At 40.2% G+C, this 27,298-nt stretch overlaps 1 protein-coding gene across 1 annotated transcript in view; it reads left to right on the top strand.

The window, feature by feature from the left end:
- LOC138194460 (A disintegrin and metalloproteinase with thrombospondin motifs 16) overlaps positions 1-27,298 on the top strand; it is a 51,443-nt gene that overhangs the window by 3,193 nt on the left and 20,952 nt on the right. Inside the window, exons 3-11 of the mRNA XM_069143212.1 lie at positions 279-640; positions 10,269-10,671; positions 13,202-13,404; positions 15,483-15,566; positions 16,230-16,389; positions 18,185-18,290; positions 18,719-18,856; positions 22,257-22,410; positions 25,086-25,181. Of these exons, the coding sequence (XP_068999313.1) occupies positions 279-640; positions 10,269-10,671; positions 13,202-13,404; positions 15,483-15,566; positions 16,230-16,389; positions 18,185-18,290; positions 18,719-18,856; positions 22,257-22,410; positions 25,086-25,181 (1,706 nt within the window). The remainder of the gene's footprint in view (positions 1-278; positions 641-10,268; positions 10,672-13,201; positions 13,405-15,482; positions 15,567-16,229; positions 16,390-18,184; positions 18,291-18,718; positions 18,857-22,256; positions 22,411-25,085; positions 25,182-27,298) is intronic.

A 27,298-nucleotide genomic window follows, 5' to 3' on the forward strand; every position in this document is an offset into this window, starting at 1 on the left:
ACAATATATGGTCAAAAATATAGTCTCTGACATCTGATATATACAGTTTGACCTTAGCAATCTCCCACTCTGACTGTTAAACCCATTACAACTCTATATTTACTATAACCATATCAAAGGAGTAGATTTTACCTTTAAACTGGATACTTTGTGTGTGTGTGTGTGTGTGTGTGTTCTGATTGCATTTAAATTCAGTGTTTCACTTTGCTTCAAAATTTGCAATCACCAAATAATCTCCATATTTTCTGTTTTTCTCTCCCTGTCATTTTTAACACCAGAATATGAGATTGTATCTCCATATGAAGTCAACCACCAAGGTGTTTACATCTCTCATGAAATCGCCCACCATCAGCGCAGTAGGCGACGCAGATCCCTGAACCCAGATGCAGGCTCACCAAACACAGACAGCAGCAGCAGTGAAACAGTTCACTTCCGTCTGAGCGGCTTGGGGCAGGACTTCCACATGGAGCTGAGGGACGCCTCCGAGAGCCTGATCGCACCTGGATTCACCATCCAGGTCCTGGGAAAGAACAGCACCAAGAGCCTAAGGGCTTACCACCCGGACGACCTCTGCTTTTACCGGGGGTCGCTGAGGTCGAGCGTCAACTCCTCTGTGGCACTGTCCACATGCATGGGAATGGTGAGTCTGAACATGCACAGAGTCAGGTTGCAGGAGGGGTTTGGATGAGACAAAGGGAGTAGATACATCTGGGTTGGTGTGTGTGTCTTTGGGTCATTAAAAAGGAGTTCAGGGTCAGCTCATTTTATTTGATTTTATTTTTGGAAGCATCTAGATTGATCAGCGAGAACTTTAATTGCACTCCCTGACTTAGAAGAAATCTTGAGCCTGGGAGACAAAGATGTTTGACTCATCCTGGGACCCCTGATAATATAAACACAGAGTGTCAGGGCTCTTGTCATGCTGAAAACTAGAGAGAGTGAAAGGGAGAGGTCAATGACCCTTTCTGGATTTCAACTCAGCATTTAGAAAACATTAAATTAGCACTCAGACTGAGAAGAGCTAAGTAACTAAAAACGTAAAAACATAATGTTCTATAATTTAAGGTCAGGGCATATTAGACCCCCAGATACCAATCAGACACCGAGCTAAAAGAAACAACTGAGAGGGAAAAGAAGGATGAAAGGAGGAAAAAAAACCCGATTAAAGCCAGCCAGTAAATCCAGATCGAACTACAATTATTTCATTGTGAGACACTGTCCTTTTTTTGACACATCATGACTGTCATCAGTTAGCTCTTTCAGTATGATTCTGTGAGGCTGCCTTTCACCCAGTGTGTGACTTAGTGCATTGTCCATCTGCTATGGTCAGAAAACTGGCTTGTATTTCATTTAAGTCAACTTAAAAACCCACTGCCTGAGCCGCGCACAGGGGTTTCTTCATCCAGTCTGTCGTGCATCATTAGTTTTGAACTCATTCATGTATATTGCCTAAATCAGCTAATGAATAACTAATGGTTGGAAAAGTCAGGCCAGTGAACTCTGCATCATGTTTGGTCTGTAAACCAGGGAAATCAAAAAAAACCCATACAAGCCAAATATGCCTTCTTATCTTATTTAGCACATCGTACACTGTTTGTCCCACTTTGCATGGGTTTTTGTTTGGGGTTCAACTCGAGAGCAGTAGCTTTTGCAAATGTGCTGCTGGCACTGGGAAAAAAAAGTGAAATGAAAATATGTACAAATCAGAACAGACAGCAAATCTTATTTAAGCGAATGGTCTGACAAGGAAGGGTTAGATGCTAACATTTGAATGGATGGCAACTGGGTTGCAAGCTAACTTGTCAGTGAATGCAATGTTGATATACAACATACTTAAAGCAACACAATTAGTAAGCTGATATCCACGTCCAAAACTGATTTATTGGTGTTGAGATGATCAGCAGCACAGGTTGTATTTGTGTTATGTCGCTGACTAGCGCTGTGCTTGTTCTACTGCCTTTTGGGGAGTCATTTTTGTTTTCTTTTTATTTGTTTTTGTGTGATAGATCAATCTTGTCCTGGATAAAAGTTATTATCATATTATTTAGGCTAATATTGCTAAGTGGACAAATTGTATTTATACCCCCTCAAGTGGTTTGTGTTCTGCGGAGAATGCTGGCATCATTTCAATTTTTATCTTGGTGGTCCTCTTCTACTGCATGAACATAAAGAAAACATTATTGTAAGAATGACATTAAGTAAGCTGAAGTGAGGCAGCTCCACCCTAAGACCCCAAGTGTTATACTAGCCATCTAAGCAGTCTGGACTAGGGAACAAAGGACTTTATGAATACAAACATAATCCTCTCAGTCACAACTCACCAATCACTGAAGACAGCGACTGGGTCGCAAGCAGAGACATCTGTAGTGTTCCTTGTTTGTTTAACATCGGTGCAGTCTTGCAGTAACAGTTTTAAAATAACGGTAATTAAGAGCATTCAGGCCAATGGTCTATACGATTCGCATCTAAAGAAAATAAATATTCCTTCATATTTGCTGTCTTTTCACAGTTTTAAGAACAAAAGCTTTAAAAGCTGATATGAAGACATTTTTTCTTTAGTGTGACTTTTTGGTCTTCTTTAATTATAATAAAATTCCAGGCCCGTTTTTGCCATCTCGCTGTTTGTATTTCCATTGTAGAAGACCACTGCTGTGTCTGAGAATTGCCCTCTATAACTACAGACAGAGAATGGCACATCTCCAGGGATTCTTCTTCTTCTCTCTGTGTGTGTGTGTGTGTGTGTGTGTGTGTGTGTGTGTGTGTGTGTGTGTGTGTGGTGTGTGTGTGTCTGCATTTCAGACCAGATCCCAATAAAAGATTCAGCCAAAAGGTCCAGGGTTGCAGAGACTGTAAATGTGGTTCTCACGGCTGTGGCTAGCTACAACGGACTGGGTCAGTGCATCAATGGGAATTTGACTTTTTCTGATGTGAATTAGGGAACTGCGAAGCAATATTAGCAGACAAAGGTATTTAGACTCCCAGGGAAAGATAAAGATACTTCCCATTTTTCAAAAATGCTTATTTTGCACTGAAGAATATATTTGAACCAATGTACATTTTCACAACACTTCCTCAAAGACAGTCAGAGTTTTGATATTCCTTTCTACAATTAAAATTGTATTAGGCTATATTTTATTTAGACCTATTATTCCAAATTAGTTTTATGATTGAAAAGTATTTCCTTGATACATTTTTTTTGACTGTTGTGCATGTGTGTGTTTTTATTCATGTTGTGAGGAAATTGTTGGACCTAATTCTGGGGACAAAAAGCAAATCCCCATAATTTAAATGATTACATTTTAGTATGAAGATGGTTTGGTGGCTTTAAGGTGAGGTTTAGGTTGAGTTTTAGGGAAAGTGTTAGGATTTGGCAAGTAGTGTTTCGAGTCAGAGTCAATCTCCAGGAAATAAATGTAAGTCAATGTAATGTCCTCTGAAGTGACGGAAACACAACTGTGTGTGTATGTACAATATTCACACAAGTTTTGTGTGTTTCAGATGTTATATACGACTGGTCAAAATTTGGTAACTAGGTCACCTGAAGGCTAATGACAGGCCTTGCACTTTGTCCAGTTTCCTATATGGCAGGCAATGGGTAAATATTGACCAGAGGAACACGGCACCTGGCCCCCAACTGCAGCATGAGACAGCTTAGATGAGACCATTTCATCACCCTTGTTTGCTCTGTCATGCTTTTGAGAAATTAACATTACCCATCTGCATTTAGCGTGACTTACACAGCCTGCATGTTAGGGTTTTTCAGGCTGGCTGATAGATGCAAAGAGCAAGATAAAGTAAGACCAGAGAGAAAGAGGGAGATGTAGAGATTAAGGCTGGAAGGGTCATTGTTCCGTCTCTGGCATTTTGAAGTGCTGAAAACCCCCTTGTAGGGAGTGTAATGTTGTAAAGCCTGTGTGGAGGTTGCCTTTTCAACTCTCCTCTTCTGGCAGCCTATATAAGGTTAGCCGTGCTTTGATGACAGTAGGGAGATCAACCATAAAAATATGTTACTTACAAGCAAAGAATCGGTGGAATAAAAGTAGCAGGCCAATCCTTCCAACTGCACTGTTCACCTGCCAAATGGTTTCATACTACGCAGTCACACACATATGTGGTAGGGGAGATCATAAAACAGTTCCTCCTCTGTCGACTTTATGCTGCAGCATAATACGCTTTAGTCTGGCTTTTATGGAGGTGAGGGTGTTGAGGGGTGAGCTGTGCAGACATTGTTTCAGTCTGGTCCCATGAATCATTATTTCCCCCCTGTAAATGGCATCTTGTGTAATTTTTAGCCATGGACTCAGCAGGGGATGACCATTATTTTGGTCCAAGCTGAAATAAAAAGATAAATTCTACTGACTTTGATCATCACTTAACCTCTCTTTTACTGCAATCATCAGGTCAAAATTTAAAATTTGTGCTTCTACCACTCACAGATCATCAGCCTCAATTGTCAGCTATTTTGTGTCCAGTGCAGTCAGCAAATATATATATATATAATAAGTTAGAAAAGCTAGGTCAGACATTGTTACCCATTGTGTACCAGTTGGTAAGAATGCATTAAGCAGTATTTTGCGCACACAAGCACTGTAGCAACAGGTTGACTGAGAAAGATTAGGACTGTGTGAACAACTAACTTAATGAGACACAAATAAGACAGAAGAGCTGGTACGCAGTATTCATTATCTTTCACTACTATTGAACCACCTTCTTAGATTTTGAGGTCAGGGTTGGTGAGGTTTTTCCAACCTACAGAGTCAGAAATCTGACTTCTTGATTCGCTCCAGTTGAATTTCCCTCAAGAAACTCTGAAATTCCAACATTCCAGTTCAAATTGAACGCACGGTAAGAACAGCCTCATTGCCGAAAGCATGACTTCAGATGCTTAGTTCCTCAGTTAGTCCAGTGAGAGTAGGCTATCTACAAACCACAAGCTGGAAGCAGCCACCTGCTAACTTCAAAGACTGAACATGAGACAACATGGTGGCACATCACCATTGCAGTAATGTCTTTGTCTTATGAAGCCTTTCTCAAAAGAATGGTAGCCTCAGACTGCTGCACATCTTGGACTTTTTTATGTATTATTTTTTGTCTTTTGAATTTGCCTCTCTAACTATTACATAACACCAATAATGTTTTATTAATAGAGGGACATCTCTAGGTCTGTATGTGTCTATTTTTGCCTCTAGATGTACTTCGTTGTCCCTGTGTTTCACGTGTTTGTCGAATCAAATTTTTACTCTGATTTGTGAAGCACACATATCAAAGGGAAGTTCTAAACGTCCCACTTCTACAAATCAATTGGAAGGCATGTGTTTTCCTCTTGTAAAAGGATGGGTGTGTTTCTCGCCTCAGGCCTTGTAGTAGTGGTAATAATAGAATACTGCGCACTTGTCCCACCTCTGGGATTTCCAAGAATATATGAGGGATGGTCTACTGATGTGATGCATCTTTGAAAAGCACAGAGTGTGGTCTTGGCAGGTTTTTATCATCAATTTTCAACATAAGGAACATCAAATTATCAGAAAGGATTGTCACCAGTTTTATCATCTGCTAACATCACTCATGTCATACAAAGTACATTAGGTACAGAATCATAAACAGATGAGATGAATTTAGGTCAGTTTGGAATATATTTTTTTAAACCGATAGACATCCAGTTTGTTTCATGTGTTCTGGATAAACTGGAAATCTCAAATCGATTAAAGAACAGTGACTTGTGCTGAAATCTAACGTCATAGTATCAGTCCCAATTTTTCAGTAAACTCTGTCAACCCAAAGCCAAAGTTTGAGTCACTGTCTTCAGCTGCTAAAAAATTTAACCTTTATGGAATCAGTTTTCATGTACCAAACACAATAAATTATCATAGCATAAATTATTGCAGCCCTTTGGTCTGTCAAAAGAGGGATTGTTAATGCTATGGAGGAACAGATTTGAGATGACAAACTCTCCACTTGTTTTCCTTTTATACTTAAATTCTTGGATTGCTGTTTATCTGACTATACAACATGAAACAGTCTCAACTCTCACACATACTTCTCACTTGCTTCATTAAAAACATATAGAATATGTGTAAGTGTGTATAGTTGGTTTTCGGTCTCCATCCCATTAGGGAGAGCAAGTTAAAGAGCGGTAAAGAAATAAAAAAAAGAGAACCATAATACTGCTCACAGTCAGGTGCACCTTGTAATGCACTGAATGCTTCCCCCCTCATTTCCGTTTTTCCTCGTGTTTTTTAACCCGCCCATCCCCATTCCTGTCGCTGCTTGTCTGGATGAGTCTGACTTCAGAGCGTCCAGCTGTTTGTGCCCTCCCAAGTAGTGTTTCAGCATTTTATGACTGCTATTTGCACCTCATAGAGTGCAGTGTGTAATCTGATGACTTTGGCTATTTGGGAAATACTCTAATGTGACCTAATCTCCTAATATAGTGGCCTGCATGTACACACTGAAAGAAAACTGCAGATGCATGTTGTTTTGTGTACAACAAGGCATAAAGACTGAAGCATTTACAAACTAAAGACTTCATGATCTGTAGGGTTTGTTGGCTCTCATGCTCAGGAAGACAAAGAGGATGCAGACACATTTTGAATTCATTGTACAAAGGGTACAATTTCCCAATCTGGTTTCTATGTACAAACAAAAACTTTTTCTTTGCACTCCATATAAAATTACAATATTTTAGAACAACCGAGCCTACCAGCACAAGTTAAATATTACAACATCAACATCTGGATTGAACAGTCTTAAACAGGCCAAAATACATAAAGACAGCCTTTGTTTAACAATTAGAGGCAATGATCTGTCTTGAAGAGAAACAGACCTGTCAGTCAATGTGACAGCAGATGTAGATGAGGGGAGACGGGGGGATGTGTGGAGTGTGGCTCATGGTTTTTGTTGAGGGAGCTGGAGACACAAGCGGACCAGTAGCTCATCCCTGACTCAGCTTTGAGATGCTTTTGACAATATTTTCATGTGAAGACCTCACAAAAACCCTCAGTTTGGCAACAACCTGTGGAGCATCATATAGAAATAAACAGTTTGCTCCGATTTCACGGCATATATTGTATCCATCCTACTGCATGTAGAGAGAGTTGGCAATATATAGCTGAAAATAAGCTCACGTCGTCATCTCCATAAATCACTTCTCTGCTCGGAGACCCTGGAATTGGAATCTCATCAAGGACCTTCGGAGATAGAGACCCATGTGTGGAAATAAGGAATAAACATGCAACAAATACAGCTGCTGAAAAGACCGACCAGCTTGTACAGACACATGCATGTGGTGCTGAAAGGGAAGAGACAGAAGAGTCAGTCAAAGAGCGAACACTGTCGCTTTGAAATGTAGTCACAGCTATCATGATGTTCTCGCTTGTTGACAAATGGAGTTGTGAAAAAGGATTTGGCTGAGGTTGCAGTTTCTGAAATTACAGCCTCAGCATGATTCTTAAATTGTTTGTTGAGCACATATCTGCATGCTGTTCTAGTGCTGTGTTATATGCAGATATGAACAACAGTGAAAGCCAAGATATTTGGCAGGAATTAATTGAAAATATAGTGACTGTAAATAATACAGCTCTGTAGATAGCTTTACTGTGAACACAGTTCTTTTTAAGACTGTATGTCAGCCAGATTACCATGTGCTCTCCACACTAATCCTTAATATGTATGGGAACATGACAGTTTCTAAAACAACTCCCAACTAAACAGTCCAGTCCACAGGCTGCAGGTGTGATCGATTATTTCCGTCATGTATTTCCTCTTCTTTATCTGTCCCATCTCATTTTACTGCCATAGAAATGAGCTGAGCAAAAATAATCATTATGACTAAAACTAAATAAGGAGAAACATTTTCCCTGGACAACTTCTTTACACTGTCTCTACTAATGCCCCAACCACCCACCCAGACAGAATAAATACTTATCATGTGAAGTTTGGAAGGTTCACAGCAGCACAGTTCAGGTCAAAAGGCCTCACCGTGACTTGGAACCAAATGTTGACAATTGTCTGTGATTACACCGCGCCTGGGCGGACGCCATGTGGAATCACGCACCGGTTGTCACATGTGATTGTAAGCAATAATCCAGACTGGGATATTTCTTCACCGCTGGCAGGCAAGCCACAGAGGAAGGTGGTAATTCTCTGTTTCTCAATAATTGATCCCCCACCCTCATTTTTCATATTACCCAAAGCAAACTAGAGTCAATCATCTGTAGTCAAGCCGTCTCATTGTACTATAACATTGTCCTGGACTGTTCAGAAACTAGAGCTGGAGCAATTTAGTGGATTTTAACACTGAATTGCCAATGCAGCAAAACATGCACACTGTATGAGGACTTCATTACAAAGCAGCAATGTTTTTTTTTTTTTTTAAATGGCTTCAAAGATTGTAATCAGAAACACCTGTGAACAACAACTGCTCACCACTGGCTTGTGGTAAGGCCATACGACAGTGGGATTTTAACAAGTATTCCCCCACGTTAGACCCTAAACTTAAGTGATGTACAGTTGTGTGTTTTTTTTTTTTTTTAAATGTAGATAGTTTAATGTGTTCATATTAATATTTGTATCACATTTTCAAAGATATACAAGATTGTCTGCTGTAGAACCAATAATGAATAACTACAAATGCACAATACTTAAACTTTCCTTGCCACAGTACGTGTTGAAAGCTGTAAACTATACGGTCATAGCTGAAACATCTGTATTGGCTTGTTTTCATCTGTATTGTATGAGTTCATCATTTTCAGTCAGTGCTTTATACAGTCACAGCGTTTTCCAAGGACTCTGCTGGTTTTCTGATCCGTGGCTGATTCAAAGGCCCAGGTTAGTGAGTGATGGTGAAAGGAGTAAAAAAAAAAAAAAAAGGTACAGAGGACCATTATAGGAAGATCAGACACATCACCAATAGAGGTTTGCATCTGCAAGATAGACTCATTAAAAACATAGACACATAGATATGTACATTTACACAGGCAAATGCACATTTATAATCCCTGTTTTTCTATCTGTCTATCTCCGCTTTTTGTCTCACGTGCAGATATCCACACACTCACCCCTGCCATGGTGTCAGTCTCTTTCTTTCTGCCGAAGGACCTCACACTCCACTCACAGTAAAAGAAAAAACAAAACAGAGACTGCAGTCAATTAAACATATTTTAGGGAAATCACTGTTCCTGCCAAGTGCAGTTAAAGTCCAAACTCTACGTGCCAGCTGACTGTCAACGCAGATGTGGTGCGTGTTTACAGAGACCGGGACAGACAAAGAGAGTGGCACAGAGCAAGAGAAATAATCTCCAAGTTTCTGAATCTGCTATGTTCATAGACGTTTAGTGAATATGAAAGCTGAAAATGTCTCTTTGGAACAGAAATAGAGACAGGCAATAAGGTCAAATGGAGAAATATTATGCTGAAAATCTAGAGCTGTAAAATGGGCTTTCCCAGAGCTCATCCCAGAAAATTAAAAGTACAAGTCACTGGTACTTAAAGTGAGGCCCTCAGCCTCATGTGGCCCTTCATAACAATAGTTTCAAACAGTAAGAGAGACTCATAAACATGTAAAAACATACTTTTAAAATATGTTTGTGACATTATATTCAGATAATATTCAAAGAATATTTGATTTGCTAGATTTCAAATGCATGCAGCTTATATACAGTAGTACTTAAAAGAAGGATGCCATCAGCCCTTTTGTCTGAAAACCATTTTATTTGACCAGGTCTTATTTAGATTCTGCTGAGATAACAGCTGACCCTGAACAGCAAAAGCAGATGTTGAACATGAAGAAGCAAAGCCAGTAATTGATCTGCACAGCATTCTGGTGGGGTCAGGTTGCAGTGACCAAGAGTCAGATCTGGCTAATTGCTGACAGTGACAGATTGAGCAGTTAAACAAATAGCTGGGTAAAGTTATTGTTGTAAAGTAATTATTGTGATGTATGACTGCAGCCCACCAGGCTAATTTCAGTGCCAGCTTTTAAGGTGTTGAACATCTTTACTCCATGGGTCACTTTTAAATATTTTATAACACAAGTGAAACTACTTTAATGAAGTTTTGTGAAAGTAGATGTAAACTTTAATGTGAACTTTTTTTTACTGTCAAAATATGGCATATGTTTGGACCCTTAATTGAGGTAAATATGATTCTTTTGGATCTTTTTATGATGAGTAAAGGCAACTTAACGTGAGTGCAACATCAGAATAGCTATGGTTAAATGAATTCAAGAGCCAGTGCTGTAAAGCTAACAGGACTTTCTGTTTTGCCTCTAGTCAGGTTTGATCCGAACACAGGATGCAGAGTACTTCCTGAGACCGGTGTCCCGCAGCCTCGCACAGAGGGAGAACTTCACAGCAGCCTCCAGTCACCAGCCGCACATCCTCTACAAGAGCGAAAGGGACTCCCAGACAGAGCAGAGAGGTCAACGACCCCGAGTGCTTCAGAAGAGATCTGCAGACTCGTCTCATCACAAATCACACAGACAGGTGGACCCACAGCCCGAGTCCGCCGACAACATAGTTAATGAAGATCAATACAGGAATGATAACAGCAACAGTCACACTGACCAGACAACACATCACGGAGGTGGTCATCACCGTGGGAGCCATCGCCACGACAACGACTACAGACACGGGGAGAAGCAGAGGCAACATTTCTGTGGGAGAAGGAAGAAATGTATGTAAGGGTAATTTCTCATTCTAATCCCCATGTAACCTGCACACACATATTCCTCTTCACACTTCGGTGACTCAAACATTCCTGCAACGGCTCAGCTACTGTAAACGTGAGGCAAACAAAGGAGGACATGGAGAGAAGTAATGGAATAAAACACTGCATGAACCTTTTCTGCACTGATGATGAAGGAAGTCATTTTAAATAGATTTTATTATGAGGTTAACCTCAGTAACATCTCTTCTCCTACTACTAGGATATTTCCTTTTGGATTTAAATTTTTTTTTTTTTTTTACTATAACCAACTAAAATTTGATTAAGTAACAGTTTGTTCTGAAAAATGTTGAGTGGTAATTTTTTTTCCTTTTCAATCCCTCAAATGAAAATGGACAGCATTTGACACTTTAGTCAGAATGTTCCCACCCTAAGATACGTCTCACATTGCAATTTTTGAGGTACTGTAATAATATATTAAAATGTCCAGATATAACTACATTATCAGTTTGAACTTAAGGTTAAGCCACATTTTGAAAAATGTTCACACCACTCGCTGCTTCACACAGAAACGAAGAAGACTTATTGTGTGACATTAAATCTATTTGTTGACATTCTTGGTTAATTCTATTAGCATGTCAGCCTCACAGGGTTGTGCCTCGTTGGTGTAATGAGAACATCAAAACGGCACTCATAGAATATGTTTTCGTATGCAATTTATTGCTACAAAATAATGCTAATATCACCGTATGTATGCAGCAAGCATTGACACGTGCAGTATTTACTGTGCAGTTAGGACAACAGTTGTGCCTCATTTTGCAGAGTAACACCACATTACAAGTCTGTGTTGACTTGTGGTTTTTAACACATTGTTAGCCCCTTTTGTGTTAAAGAAAACCATGTCGACTGTTCATTCTATGACTCAGCTTTAAATATATTGTTATTATTTGGATGGATTTTCTTGATAAATTAACCCTTGGGAAGGAAGCCTTACGAGGAAATTTTGTATTTCTCATGATGACAAAGATTATCTCAATTTACATAGACATTTTTGCTTGAATTCATTTGTGACTTAACCTGTTAAAGGTTAGGGAGCATGTTATATATTCCCTTCACACTGTGACAAATGTTTCTTGTCAAGAAATTACCACTAGATCAGTTAACATTGCTCATGTCATGGGGGTCATTGGAAAGACAGCAGGCAGGGATTGGACTCGTACGACCGCCATCTACCCTGCACAACCCCAGCTGTCTGTCCCCTGTGAAAACATGCTCATGTTTACATTTCCAAAATATGACATCAACGAACACCTGTGCTGTGTCAAAAAAAGCACTTTGGTCACTCACCTGCTTTCCGCCTACAGTATATACTGTATGCAAACTTCCAAGCCTTTATAGTTTATCTCGGCCCGACAGTGACAGGTGAAAGTTTTGATGAACCGAAAACACAAACGTGAAGATTTAAGGTGATAATGTCAAAAGCCACAATAGTGTTAGGGTGTGTTTTTTTTTTCATTGGTAGGTGTAATAATGAGCTTTTGTCATAGTGTAAATGTGATTGTGAGAGGGTGCTTTTATTCCCCCGGAGAAAACAAGCTTTAGAAGGAGAGTTAAAGACAGCACAACTGGGAATTTAATGTTAATATCAAATTCGGTATGTGCCTGAGTCACATGTTCACTAAAGAGCTGATAAGTCTGCACAATACGTTTGTGAATTCACTGCAATCATATTTTATATTTACGGCATTCCCTTTGGAAAAAAAAAAAAATCATCATATCTATGACACACTGACATAATGTTAGCCACTATTCAAAATGATCTTTATTGACAGAGTTTGCCAAGGTGATTGAAACAGCGATAGTTTGAAAGCTGAATTGGTTTTACTCCTCATAATGAATACAAAATGGCCTTCATCCATCTAACATCGTGTTATGTTTACAGAATACGAAACTGCCCTGTAATCTTTTAGATGACTGCACTTACAGAAAAATGGATGTGCTTTGCAGCATATGAATTTTTCCCATGTTGTTGCATGTATTGTTTATTTCTGTAGCTGCAGCTAATGCACAGCACATAGTGTGGTTTCACACTTTTCTTAATGGCAGCATAACACTCAGACTGCCAGAGTCAGCAACAGAAAAAAATGCTCAGTCTGCAGTTTATCCATGACATCAGGTCACAAAAGTAAGAGAATAGTTAATCATCTCGAGTGGTTGTCAGCTACTTGCCAGAAAAAAGTAGCCATTTGGCTAGTAGCTATACGTCAATTTGAAATTGTGTGTAAAATACAGTATAATCAGATGTGGAAGGAAGGCTTGTATTTGTAATGGACTTTATAACTGAAATCCAGTTGTTATTATATGCTCTATTGTTTTTTTTCTTTCATCAATCATTCACAAGCCTCTATACAGTAGTTTGTTCCCAATCATGTCGTCACAGTGCACTGCAGAAAGCACATCACCTCGTAAATTTGCTCCAAAATAGTTAAATACTTAATGAATTCTAATTATTTTTGTCTCCTTCCATCTGTTTTCACAGATATGCCCAAACCTCCAGAGGAGGATGTTTTTATCCTCCAAGATGAGTACAAGTTCCTCCCCAGGAACAAAAGAGCAGTGCTGACGAAGAATCGGGTCAGTCAGAAGCTCAATGTGGAGACACTGGTGGTGGTGGACAGAAAGATGATGGACAACCACGGCCATGAGAACATAACCACATATGTTCTGACTGTGCTCAACATGGTAAGAGAAAATATATGAATGCTGCTGCGTGCAAGTGGGTTGTTACTACATTAGCTTATGAACAAATACCTGCCAGACTCTAATGACATTATCATTAGTCTCAACTGCACATGCAAACAGTAAATTAATAAATCTATAAATATTGGCATTTTAACATTGTTATTGTGGGCATGTTAACATGCTGATGTTAGCATTTAGCTCAAAGCTCTGCTGTGCCTAAGACTGACTTTTAGTCTTAGTTTTATGACCAGCAAATACAATGCAGAAAATGTACGTCCTTGCACCACGGCTTTTATATTCCTGTAAAAAGGACAGTTCTGCATCTTTACAAGTGGATTTGATAGCAGTATAACAAAGCTTAAAATTTGGCTTTGCAGTGGCCTGCGGCAGTGCCTTATTATCTCATCAAATGACGTTTTGTCATGTTATGCGACAGTGTATAACATAATTTATTATATATTTTGACATTGTACAGCATGTACTATCAGCTGACCTTGATGGAAGCCAGACAGTTTCTTTGAAGTTTGCCAAAGTTTAGGGTTTAGTGACTCGACACCTCTCTCTTCTCAACCGATTTATCAGAAAGAGCGCATCTAAAAACATGAAACTGATATCTGGGTGAGATCATCGCCACAACGCTCTCAGTGTCTCCCCTCGCTCCTCTCAGCTGATCTGCAAGCGAATACCGTCACGCTCATTTTGCTACTTAATGACTGACTGACAAATCCAAAGATAATCCATCTATTTTGAAAACATAGTTCCCTCTTGTAGAAACCAAGTTGGAGCAGCCACAGGCGGCCTCAGAGGAGTCACCTAAATACAGTATGGGGTTTCACGGAAAACAGGCAACCCTCTATCCCACCTGACAGGTCTCACAGGTCTTTAAAATGTTATTTAATATTTGTTGAAAATTGTATCTAATGAGCCATCTTGTAATTTCCAATTGTAAAAAGCATTCTGCACATTATGTACCACAAAACACTGAAGCTCAACGGAAACAGGTGTGATTGTTTCTTCTGCAGTATGTGGCAGTGAAAACACAGTGATTCACTGTATCTGTTTGGATCAGATCAGACTCTGTCAAACACTGGGGTTCCCGGATATCTCAGTTTAAGTCAGTAGCTTTGACTGCCTCTTTGACCTCAGCAATTTCTCCTGAGCTGTGGAACAAACCACAGCCATGTGGCTTCTCATGAGTTAGTGTAGAGGAAGACCAAACATGGAGGAACATGAGGAATGAATGAGCATGTTTCTGAAAGAAAAAAAAAAAAATGGCAGCGTGAGTGGCACCTGATGTGTTCGCAGGGCCTGAGAGGAAGACAGATAGCAAACATGAACAAAAGATTAGGACTCAGCTTTCAAAGCCCAAACTGTTATGACTGATCGGATGTCTGTGCAAGAAGCTGAATTGGAAACAGCAATGGTGGTTGTCAGAACTCAGCGATACCATTAGAAGGGCTTTGTGTGTTACTTATACAACAATGTCACGGTGTGTTGTCTTGTACATTAGAGACAGGGCTCTTTATTGTATGAGTAACAGTATCAATGTGTAGGTATAATGTTGTGCTAGTAAGCTTGACCTATTGATGCAAATATCCACAATCATCTCCTTAGTTCATATAGCTTACATTAAGGCAGAAACAGAGAAATTAAAATGGTGCTTAGTATTAACAATTTAGTTAGGAGATTTTGTTTTTGACCAGATGAGTCTCAGTTTGTATCAGTCTGATTCTGAATATGAAGTTTTTAATGACTGACCATGCATGTTTGAGGTCATGATATCACTGCCGATGTTATTTTATAAGAAAGCAATATAAAGCTCACTGAAATAATATGTGCAAAAGTAATCTATGCTCCCGACTACATTAGGTTGAACTTGATAACACTGATAACTATCTGTGCTGGGTAAAGTTGCTTCTTTCTCTCTCTGTTTCTGAGAGTGTTTTACATTGGTAATAAGTTGCAAACATTGTCATTGCAACAGAACTTTGATAAGGCAGTTGTACACAAATAAATATGTATTTAAGTCAACAGCACCCTCATTGATATGTAATAATGTTTGGTTTTGTGCCCTCTAGGTCTCCAGTCTGTTCAAAGATGGTACGATAGGGGGAAGTATAAACATAGTGATCGTGGGCCTTGTCCTTCTGGATGAAGAGCAGGTGAGCATCTTCAAAGCAGTGTCAGGTGAAGTCCTAATATACCCAAGAAAACTGATACACTAAACACATTGTTTGTCTCTCTGTGTATCTGTACTAGCTGTGCACATCATGTGTGGAGCCTCAGACATACAGAGAATGAAGAAAAAAAACACTTCATTTGTTTATTTGTTTTTGTGCCTGAAGATCCAAATCTCTTAGGTGTCTCAGAGATTTTCCCGGCGTCGTCCTAACTACTAAGGACGTTTACAGTGGTTAATTATAGGGTATATATTTCCTTGGATCCTTGCCAGATTTAGGAGGGAAATTCTTGTGGAGTTCAGTTGGAAAGACAGCGAGAGAGAGAGAAACAGGTGGGGCACTGTCAGAAAGAGAGTGGAGCAGTTTGAGGACAAGAGATTCTGCTTTCCACCCACCTGTGATTCTCACAGATTCCTTAAATGGAGGTAATTATCAGCAGGAGGAATGCTAAAAATCTCCCAGACGTTTGTCTTCCCAGGAGCAACAATGTTGCTTTTGACATGGGAATGTCTAAAAATGTTATTATTGGTTGTAAAGACCAGGCAAGGATCTGGAAAATTAGAAGTAAATATAAAATAGAGGCCTATTGTCCATAAAGAAACATGGTCTCTCCTTCTGCCTCTTTGTATCTGTTTTATCTCACAGGACGGCTTGGTGATAAACCACCATGCAGACCACACACTGAACAGCTTCTGCCACTGGCAGTCCACTCTGGGAGGCAGAGAGGGCCGACACCACGACCACGCCATCCTCCTCACTGGACTCGACATCTGCTCTTGGAAGAATGAACCCTGTGATACTCTCGGTATGTCTTTATTGGCCTGTTCATCGGTGTACTGCTCATGGGGGAGTAGATTCTGCAGGAGTAGATTCGAGACCAAACGAAAAATCCTGGCAAATTCACTCATTGAATGCCATGCGCTGACATTGAAATAACAAATAGTGGGACAGTAAGGGTGTTTTTCCTTACTTGAAAAGTATTCTTTCATTTATTTGATGCTCCTAACAAAAATCTGTCACATTTTGTCTCTGTTGTTCTCTGGGAAGATGCCTCTGTCTTCTGTCACAGTGCGATCCAGGAACACCAGCCAAACCAGATGTTAAAAAGATCTGCATTTATCCTGTTCCACTGGGTCATACACTGTGTACTTTACAGTAACATGGATTATCGGGAAATTTAACAGAGATAAAAAAAAAAAGCAGTAAAAAGCATCATCAGCGAGTCTGTATAATATTTATAGTTGTTTATGACATATAATAAAAATAATCAATATTTATATTAAGCTACATGTTCAGAGGAGTAAACACACTAATCATGTTTTCACTTTAATCACAGAACATTTAAAAGAGTTCTCTTTCGCTCAGCTTCTTTAAACTCTCACACTCACTCGGTCTTTTGTGAGCGTGCACCATCTAACAAACTAACAACAGCTTGTTTGTGGTAATGACCATGCCAACACATTGTTGTGTCTTTCACGGTAAGAAAAAAAACCATCCATTTTGTGTTCCAGAGAGACACAAGTGTGTGAGTGTGTGTGTGTTTGAGTGTGTGCACACATATGAACAAACACACACACTACCATCAAACGCCAGACTTAAGTTTTGACTTCAAAGTGTGGAGGATAGTAGCCCTAATCATTTCCACAAAAGCCTAGTTCAAAGGTATGTGTATGTGTGTTTGTGCCTGTGTGTGTGTGTGTGTGTGTGTGTGTGTGTGTGTGTGTGTGTGTGTGTGTGTGTGTGGAGTCAAAATAAGAGTTAGCTCTGACTAATTCCCAAAGGTGCATGGTAAAATTAGTGTAACCAGCAGCTATATGACAAAGTTTATTTGCATTACTGTTACAGCCCTATCCCACAGTGTTTTCATTCATAATTCAAAACCAGTATACGATATCACTGACCTGCGTCTTTGCTGAGTCAAAAAGGAGCTAAATGGTAGTTCTCACAGTCAATCTGCCTTCTTATGTTTAATATCATTACTCACATTAGTTATGCACATGAGAACATGACTTTAGTGCTTTTGCAGTCGATGGCGAATGACGTACAGCTGTAAATTAAACAAAACACAAGGCACAGTTCTCCATGAGACACTCAGACAAAAACGTTCAGGGAGGCCCCCATGCATATTATCCTTTTTGATTCAGAGCCAGGGGTGCTGTATGTGTGTGTGTTCGTGGAGGAGAGACAGGAGTAGAGCGGACAGTGAGAGGCATAAAGGGAGCTGAAGAGTAAAAGGGAGTTTAATAAAAAAGGAGAGATGAAGTAAAAGGCAACAGGAGGATCTGGAAACGTTCCCATGGACTCCCATATTTTAACATCTGGAGAGATTTTAACTCAATTAAACCATGTTTGATATTTCTTACACGTGCAATCCACAGCTAGTTAAGACTATTGTCAGTTTTCCACTTATCATTTCATAGATTTCTTTTGCATTGTAAAACTAAAAACAGTCAAATTTTTGCAAATTTGGGCTAACACAGCTTGAGAGCAGTTATTGTAATTAATCAAATACAGTTCCTGTAGGGTCTGACTGAGTTAAACTTGATGAAATAATTGAAGTGGGAGGTAAAGGTTGAAAAATTCTCTCACTTTCTTTGCAGGGTTTGCTCCAATTAGCGGGATGTGCAGCAAGTACCGGAGCTGCACCATTAATGAAGACACTGGCCTGGGTCTGGCATTCACCATCGCTCATGAATCTGGACACAAGTAAGGGGTTTCCACTCCCTGTCATTATCACGTGATGACAAAACGTGAAAGTCTGTTCATTCGGGATAAATGTGCACATCATGCCTGCGAACTTGTTCACAAAAGAGTTAAAAAATGAAGCAAAATATGCTGAAAGTAGTGAATAACAATAGCAACATTTGACATGAGATGTGTATAATCGTAGGATTTAAACAACAGAAGATGTTTTAAATCATTTTTTTATCTACATACACGACAATTCACAAAGCTGATGACAAACATCCCTCTTATAGTATATCAGTGTAGTAGTTCTGCTTGCTCGCCCTTACTACAAACGCACTCACATGACACCAGTCTTCTACTGTTGGATCAAATTACCTAAAGCTGTACCACAACTATTCAGCACTGTCACCATAACTTGTACATTCGTACCTTTTTTCACTCTCCAGTTTCGGAATGGTCCATGATGGTGAAGGGAACGTTTGTAAAAAGTCAGAGGGCAACATCATGTCTCCCACACTTGCCGGTCACAACGGCATCTTCTCCTGGTCCGCCTGCAGCCGTCAGTACCTTAGCCGCTTCCTCAGGTAAGATTTTATTTTGGCCAACAATACAAAAAGAACTGATTTGAGAAGAACTTACTGCGTTGTTAATACTGACTTTTATGAGTAACTGTTCTTGATAACTTTGTTAACTTTTCAGAACTTCACATCCATACGACACTGATAAATAAATCCTCATGCCAGCCTCTGAAGTGCTGATGCAACAAAGACACAAAGCAGTGGATCCGTTTATAAAAACAAATGAATTCAGACTGGGAATAGCCCCCTTTTAATGTGCATTGTGTTTATATTATTCAACATATGTTTCTGATAGATGAGCATGTGTTGTAGAAAAACATGTCAGCAGCAGATATATCAGCTACTAATGCTGCTGTGATCCTAAGAGTGCCATGTGAAAAACGGCACTTATATTGTAACTGTTACACACTTTATTTTTCAAAAGCAAGGGCAAACAAGGCAATTATGTGTGTGTGTGTGTGTGTGTGTGTGTGTGTGTGTGTGTGTGTGTGTGTGTGTGTGTGTGTGTGTGTGTGCGTGTGCGTGTGTGTGTGTGTGTATATGTGTGTGTGTGAAACAGAGACAGAGGCTAAAATATACAGTGTAGCTGGCATAGCAGCAAGGTTAAGTGATATATGGAGCTGCTTTTCTCCTGTAAGTGCTGTTTTACAGACTACATATTTATTATGTGTCAAGGTCACATGTTAGGGGAAGTTTTCAAGGGGGAAAGTTGTGTGTGTGTGTTTGTGCAGTTGATGCATTTTCATGCATACAGCCTGCTCACCCAAGTGAGAAAACAACCATCACGGACGTAGCGTCCGTATGTCTGGCTGTGTTTCTATGTGTCTGCGGATGTGTTCATGTGTGTGTGTGTGTGTGTGTGTGTGTATGTGTGTGTTTGTGCTTGAAACTAGATAGCCCAGAGTCTGTGCCCTCCACTAAATTTACCAGTGTGTTAACTGAACTGTCAGGTCTCCCCTCTCAGAGTGGTGGAGACAGACAGTGTATTTCCTTGCTGAGTTATTAGAGCTGGGATGACCTCAACCTTGTTAGGCCTGTCAGCCTTATATTAAACTCCCATCACCCTTTGAGGCCACGTGCAGGGGATCTCCGCACCACTGAACCAACCAAGGGTCCTCTTCCTGTATAATTACTGAATGATAAAAGTGCTGTATGTTTTCCTAATTGCAATCAACAAAATGTTATGATATTTAAATGTTCTTGGCTAAATGTGTCTCATTGAGTTAACTGAGACTCCTAAGCATCTCTTTCATTTGCTGTGGGGAGGAGTGTTGTGCCAGCCAACATAGTTTGAATCACGCTCCCTCTAAATCTACCTCTCCTCGGTCAGCTATGACAGAGAGGTCTGTGCCAACGCTCTATGTACAGTCAGATGCTTTATTTGAACTCGTTGTCATGCCTAAAAGGGATGAGCAACTTACATGGCAGGTGAAGCAAACCCTTAGAAGCCACTCTGAGTTGTTTTTGTTTGTATGAGCAATGGTGAAACCCATCAAAAAGTCAGTGACACATGAAAGCTACAAGATTCCTTTGTGGTTCCATTTCTTTTCTTAGACTCTTCTTTTTCACAAGCTCTTGTTTTGTAACAGTTTTGGAAAATATACCTATTTGTTTTTAAGTGGATAGCAGGTGCCAGTCGTCAATTAGCTAAGTTTAGCCTATACATTGAAAACTGGGAAACAAAGTCACATATTAGCAACCACACAAAGCTCCCTTATAAACAAAGTAGGCTATATCTCGTTTTTGTTCAAATATGTATAAAAAGTGAAGTGTCAAAACAATACCAGCTGCCTACCTGTCAGGAATAGTCTGGCACATAAAGTCCCATAAAACAGCAAATTGTCATTTTTACACTTTCATTTTTGTACAGATTAAGCAAATAGGAAACAATGTGCAAATTAGTGAGCTTTAGAGGTGTCCAAAGGTTTTGTTACCTTTGGACAGAGATAGGCAAATACCGCCGTTTTCCGCAGTCTATATGCTAAGCTAAGTAATTGCTGGCTCCAGCTGCATATTTACTGTAGACCCGAGTGTGGTTTTCTTGTCCAGTTCTCAAGAATGCAAATACATGCATTTTCCACAAATGATCCCATTTTGGTGAAGCTCAGAGGTGTTGATTCAAATCAAAGATCTGTACTCTTGAAGATGTTGTTTCAGTGATGCTTAGAAAACAGTCTCAAAGAGTAGCTCTCACTAGTCTTGAAGTAGGTATGTCATCAAGACTTTTGCTGCTTTTTTCTTGCCACATAGCAAGATGTTTCTCTCTTTTTGTTTAAGTGCACCATTAAAGCATGGCGGCTATAACAAATGTTGTCTGGAAGAAATGAGTCAGGAGATCAGTCATAGAAGTCATAGAAAAGAATGGGGGCTTTTCTCAATTGTTTTTTTTCCTCTCCAGCTGATGATGATCTTGTGTGCAGTGCTTTGTCCTGAGCCTCATGCAGTGCCATCAGTGAATATAAAAGGTGCTCTAAATTAAATTTGTTATGAAATCCTCCAAAATCTATGTGATTATGCGAGTCAGTTACATGAGTGACTGCATGTTTGCCCGCAGGCCTTTCTTATGTGCCTGCTGATGTGTGTGATTACTCTGTGAATGTAATGTATTTTTCAGGAACCTTATTGTGTGAAGAATGTAGAATATCAGACTATTGCACTTGCAGAACAGCCATTGTTCTCTGCAGACACAAAGGGCCCGTAAAGCAGTGGAAGATCTCATATACGCGCACACATACACTCTGCTAAAGCAATCAGGACCACTCACTAACACAATGCACCATTCCAACATACTTTGCCTTTTCTTGGTCTTTCCACCATATTTTTTTTATTTTATTCCCCTAACTGCAGTGTTTAAGCTGTAAAGCATCTCCATATAGTAACCAGTGATATCAGTTAACACGGGAAAACCCCCCACTGGTGTTAGGATGTGGGAGATAGGGGCGTCATAATTGAGTGTCTGATGCATTAAAACTGTTACTCTCAGGTTTTGAGTTTGGCAGCTTGTTTTGTTACCATGGCAACACCATAGAGTTGTCCCAGTGTTGGGAACAATGGAAAATGTGGAGTGATGCTCGCTGTTGAGGAATTTCTGTGTGTACAGCAGGGAGTCTTTTATACCAGCGACTTTACATGCTGGCACCAGCTGCAGATACGATACGTCTGTTTGACTCTTTATAAGAATGTGCACCGTGATCAATGATGAATGATCAATGCCCACCTGTAATCTCCCTTCCTCTCTCGACCTATTCACCTCCACTCCTCTCTCCTTGCTACTATCTTCACTCCCACTCTGCCTCTCGTCTTACACTTTCGTTCGCTTCCTTCTTTTCCCTGTCTTGTGTCCTCTCTTTTTCCCTTATCTGTCCTTTCCTCAACTTACTTTTCCTCTGTTTTCCCCATCCTCCAGTTCTGCCCAGGCTTTGTGCCTATCAGATGAACCCAGAGCAGTCAAGGAGTATCGGTACCCCGAGAAGCTGCCTGGCGAGCTGTACGATGCAGACACACAGTGCAAATGGCAGTTTGGGGAGAAGGCCAAACTCTGCACCCTCGATTTTAAGAAGGTAAAATTGATTTTGGCTTCATTATGCCATCCCATGCAAATTTAAAAATGAGCTGAAAGTTTCACTCCATGCCATGAATCTCTCAGGGGTTTTGTAAGCACGCCCACTGGAACCAGAGTGCTTGATTCATTTTTAAAAATGTGTTAGGAAAAACAGAGGACGAACTTGAGAGTGGGATGATATGAATGAGGTATAGGAAAAAAAGAAAGAAGGAAGGAAATGAGGAAGTAAAAGATAAACTGGTTGGGGTTACATGCCCTCATGTGCATAAACACACATGCATGGATACTCTCTGCTTCTCTAACACACATACACAAAACAAACAGTGGGAGTTGTAATGCTGCCCATGAAATGCTCACTGGGACAGATGACTAAAAATACACTGGAGCATTGCCAATGGGAATCTCTTCTTGTTGCTCTCCCATTGTCTCACTGATGATGATGATGCTGTTTAAGATACGCTGCTAGATATTCCAGATAGGATTTAAATTACATTGATGTTTAATGACACTTTAAAGGTGTAAATTGTTGTAAATTGTTGCTGTTCTTGCAGCTGAGTAAGATATATTCCAAGTTATCTTCCAAACACAGCACTTCACGTGAGCCAAAGATGCCAGTTTTTTTACGAGACAGTTGCATTTAGCTGTTGTTGGGGCCATTCGGGTAAAGAGCTCTCAGATGGGTAAAAGAACATGAAGCATACTGAACTCCACCAAGGGTGATGAAATCACACAGCCAAGTTTTGGCCAACCAGACACTCTGCTCAAAGAACCCAAAGACACATTTTTTGTCCAGTCTCCCTAGCAGATTAATCAGGCTGTACATACAGTGTACATATATGGACTCATAACCCAAAATGTTCACTTCCAGCACATAGAAATTGTACACTATAACACTGCGGCATCTGGCCAGACAACTTTAAGTAACTGGTACATTATTTTACAGTGGCCCTGAAATATAAAATGTGACGTTTCGCAAAAGACATACAGGACGCAATTTACAGTTAGTTAATAAAAGACAATTACACCCATTATGAGCATTTGTTGCTGTCAAGTAGACCTGTCTGTAAACCAGGGATTCTTTTTTTGGTACACCAGTTTCTTGTGCTTCTTAGTTTACCAATAGTTCCACCAGTCTTGTTCATGTATAATTGAATGCAACATATTGTCTTTATGTGGACACCATCATTAATTCTTCATATCTGAAACTGTCACAGGATGCAGATTCAACGCTCCCTAATAGAGTAAATGCATTACACATAGAACTGCTGTCTCCTCCTGAATTGATTATGGTATGGGTCTTCAAGTTTTTTTTTTAATTTCCAAAATTCAAGATTACTTTTGAGGTTTGCTGTGTTATTGAAAAGCTTTAAAGCGTTAAAAAAGCACTTAGGAAAAAAATGTCCAATGCCAGTGCCAGTATTATCTGGATTTTGACCTAATGTATCCACACGTAGTATCTTACTTTTGCCTAAATATAATCTATTATTTGTATTATTTCATCTGTAACATATGCTCTTGCAGCTGGTAGCAGCAAGGTGCAAAGGACCCAAATATCCCCGACCCGTCATCGTGCTCACCATCTTTCCAGCCACTTGTTACTCAGAAAAAAAAACCTACAAGCATCAGCCTCAGCGGTGCAGTTCATTGTGTAATGAATTCATTTTTCATGCAACCTTTTGGCAGGCCTTCTCAAGATAAGATACAGCTGGAGGAGACAAATGATACTCTCCATGGCGTGTGTGGTTAGATAGAGATGGGCTACCCAAGGAAACAGCAAAATAAATGTGTAGAGGTGTTTTTATTTCTCTCTCAGGTTCTGTCACACTCTGTCCATCATCCCTCCCCGTCCCTGTCTGTCGACTCCTTCCATCACTAACCCTCTCCCTGCCATTTTTTTTACTGCTGCAAAAAGGCCTGAGCAAGCAAAACAGCTGGACAAATAGGCCTTGGGATAATTCCATGGTGGCTCTTGGCAGCAACAAGCTGAGGCTGAGGTGCCTGTCAGCATCTGCACTGAGTTGTCAAAATCTGATATAGTCATTCAGATACTAACAGAGTGGACATGTTAAAAGTAGCAGGCCGTGTTTCTCAGGCAATATGAGCAGGGAAAACACCGGTTGCTCCCATCTGAGTCTTTTAGACCACTGCTGAGACGTACAGCCATGACTTCACGTAAGTTTGGTAAAACAGTTTGTGCCCTGGTAAACTTAATGTTCCACCTTTCCTAACCTGAACTGTGTGTTAGGCAAATAAAATGTGTCAAAAATACTGATTCCAAGTGCTTGTGTTCTCATTGTTTGGTGCAACAGAAACAATGAATGAGGACCAGTTGGACCAGATTTCATGTATTTTTCTTCTTTTATTCAAAACTGTTGTTTTCCTAGCTACTGAAGCAAACATATTTTGGTGATGCGCGACTGCTGCACACCGATAGCTCGCCAGAACATCATTATTCAGACACTCTACTTCAGCAAGTTTTCATCAACATGTTTTAACAGCTCTCAAGAGGCAAAATAACAATGTTACGATCATTTATCGTTATTCCAATTGTTTGCTTGGTTTACATCTGTTGTGAGGAAGATCCTGGTTATCCTGTTTCCAATATTTGCAGCAAGGAAACATGTTTGGAGTGACGTGTAAATCACCCTCTGCCTTTCTCTGATGTTGTTCCAGGATATCTGCAAGGCTCTGTGGTGCCACCGTGTTGGGAGGAAGTGTGAGACCAAATTCATGCCAGCTGCTGAAGGCTCTGCCTGCGGCCCTGATATGGTGACTTAACACGTGTTTTTGTATGTGTGTACGTGTGTGTGTGTGTGTGTGTGTGTGTATGTGTGAGGTAAAGGGGGGTCGGCAGTACACTACCAGGCTTTGTCACCTCAAGAATGGCATCACATGAGTGGCATGGGAACCACTGACTTCTATTGGACTTGTTCTTTGAGGCAATTCAAGTGGTCATACCAAAGACGTTTCTAGCAGCTCGCAAGAACATGCAGCTAGATACCTCCTTCCACCAGAATGTCATTAATCATGTTTTTGAAAAAAAAAATGCACCATCTATTCAGGCAGTGGAGTTACCCTTTAATCATACCACCACTAAGATAACCTTTGTTCCATTTTAGCCCAAGGAGTCAATATGATCTTAAAATAATCTGCCTTTGACAAAACGTTGTCTTGTTGTGCCAGAACACAGTTCCACGGCAACATCTTAATTAAAGAAATCCACAAATGAAAGGTACCAAACAAGAGCCTCTCACGAACAGTTTTGGTGAAAAAAAAAAAAAAAAGACCTCAAGCAGAGTACCAAAACTCAAACAGGAACACTAAAAGTGGCAGGTCTCAAATTCTCCATTGTGTATCAGTAGATTGAATTGTGCAAGACCAGTTTAAATTAGTGATTTAATTTCAGAGTAAGTTTCCCTTTTGATGCATCAGTTGGCCCAGTAATTGTTTGGCAGTGAGCTGTTTAACATTATAAACTGTGTAACATTTAGTGTTAAAAAGGGGAAAGAGCTTATAAAATAGAGATTTCTCACATACATGGACAAACACATTCCACCTCCAAGGGATACCACAGACATCTGAGTCAGTAAATTTCATTGGACAAAGAGCGACTTGTAATTTATACAGTGAACAGGCCAAATTGATGTAGATACGATTACAAAAGTAACATTTATTGAGCATTTTAGTGTTATATAGTGCTAATACTTCTACCGAGGTAGGCCATTTCAAGACAAAAGACTTGAACTGAGAGACATTTCTTCTTTTAATGGTGCCTTTTTACACACCAATGTCCTTGTGTCCCAACACGGACTGTTAAATGACTAAGCTTAGTGAAGAATTTGGAGAAACTCTACTCTGTTTCTGAGTTGAGTTTATTTGAGTGCAGTGTGAATAAAATCTTTCCTTTTGATAGAGGTACCACACTCTCCTTCCATTATTTTACCTCGGGGAGCAGCTGCAATTGGTTTGTTGCTGATGTGGCAGAAATATGCCATTGGGGTTGGGGCCAAAAAGCAATCTGTGCTCTTTATTTATTCTTTGTTTCTTTCCTTCTCCTTTCAAGATGATTCTCCCCCCAAGGCTCTCGCTCTTACCCTCACTCCCCTGACAGCCCCTCATCGACATTTGCTTCTCAATATATTGAACTTGATGGTTTAATCTGGCCCTCTCCCTTCGCGGGACAATTAGCTGAACACAAACAATGACAGGCTCACATAGGAATCCGTGGCACTCAGCCGCAGGGGGAAAACTGAGGGGAAATCAGCTGTTCTAGTTCTTAGTCAAGGACCATGAGATTATCTGGAGAGGTGTGTGTGCTGGTGTGTGTGTGTGTCTGCAGGCTCGAGTGCAGGCATGAACACAGTGAGAACGAGAACAGCTGAACATATGCCTCCATATCAGAGCGGGTTGTATGTGCACTGTGTGTGTGTGTTTTCAAAGGTTGTACAGTTGAGTGTACGGTGACTGATGTCATCTTGACATGTACAAATCCAGTTCAGCACTGTACCAGGAAACAGCTTGTAACATGATGCTGCTTTAAGTGAGTCTAGATTTCACAAACTCCTCTCAGCACTGCTCATTTTGGAACCTGTGATTGGTCGGCTGGTTTATGAGTCAGTCTTTTTGAGGCAGATACTGTAAATATACTTGATTCAGGGGTGTGAGACATGTTTGCCCTGCAGGATGTTCCATCATCTCATGCAGTACAGTCTAAAACTACTCACATAATTTAGTTAAATATCCCTCTTCTGTCTTGCCTGGTTGCCTCATGGAACACATTTGAAAGTGTTCATTGTTGGAAAGTTGCTTGGTCAGTGTGGCACTTATGTAGAGGGGGTGTGGATTCAGAGGATGTAACTGTGCACCATGGTGAGGCTCGTCTCAGT

Source organism: Embiotoca jacksoni, unplaced genomic scaffold (assembly GCF_022577435.1).
Source record: "Embiotoca jacksoni isolate LCO1_2020_lvr unplaced genomic scaffold, fEmbJac1.0.p SCAF_11, whole genome shotgun sequence".
NCBI classification, from domain to species: Eukaryota; Metazoa; Chordata; class Actinopteri; family Embiotocidae; genus Embiotoca; species Embiotoca jacksoni.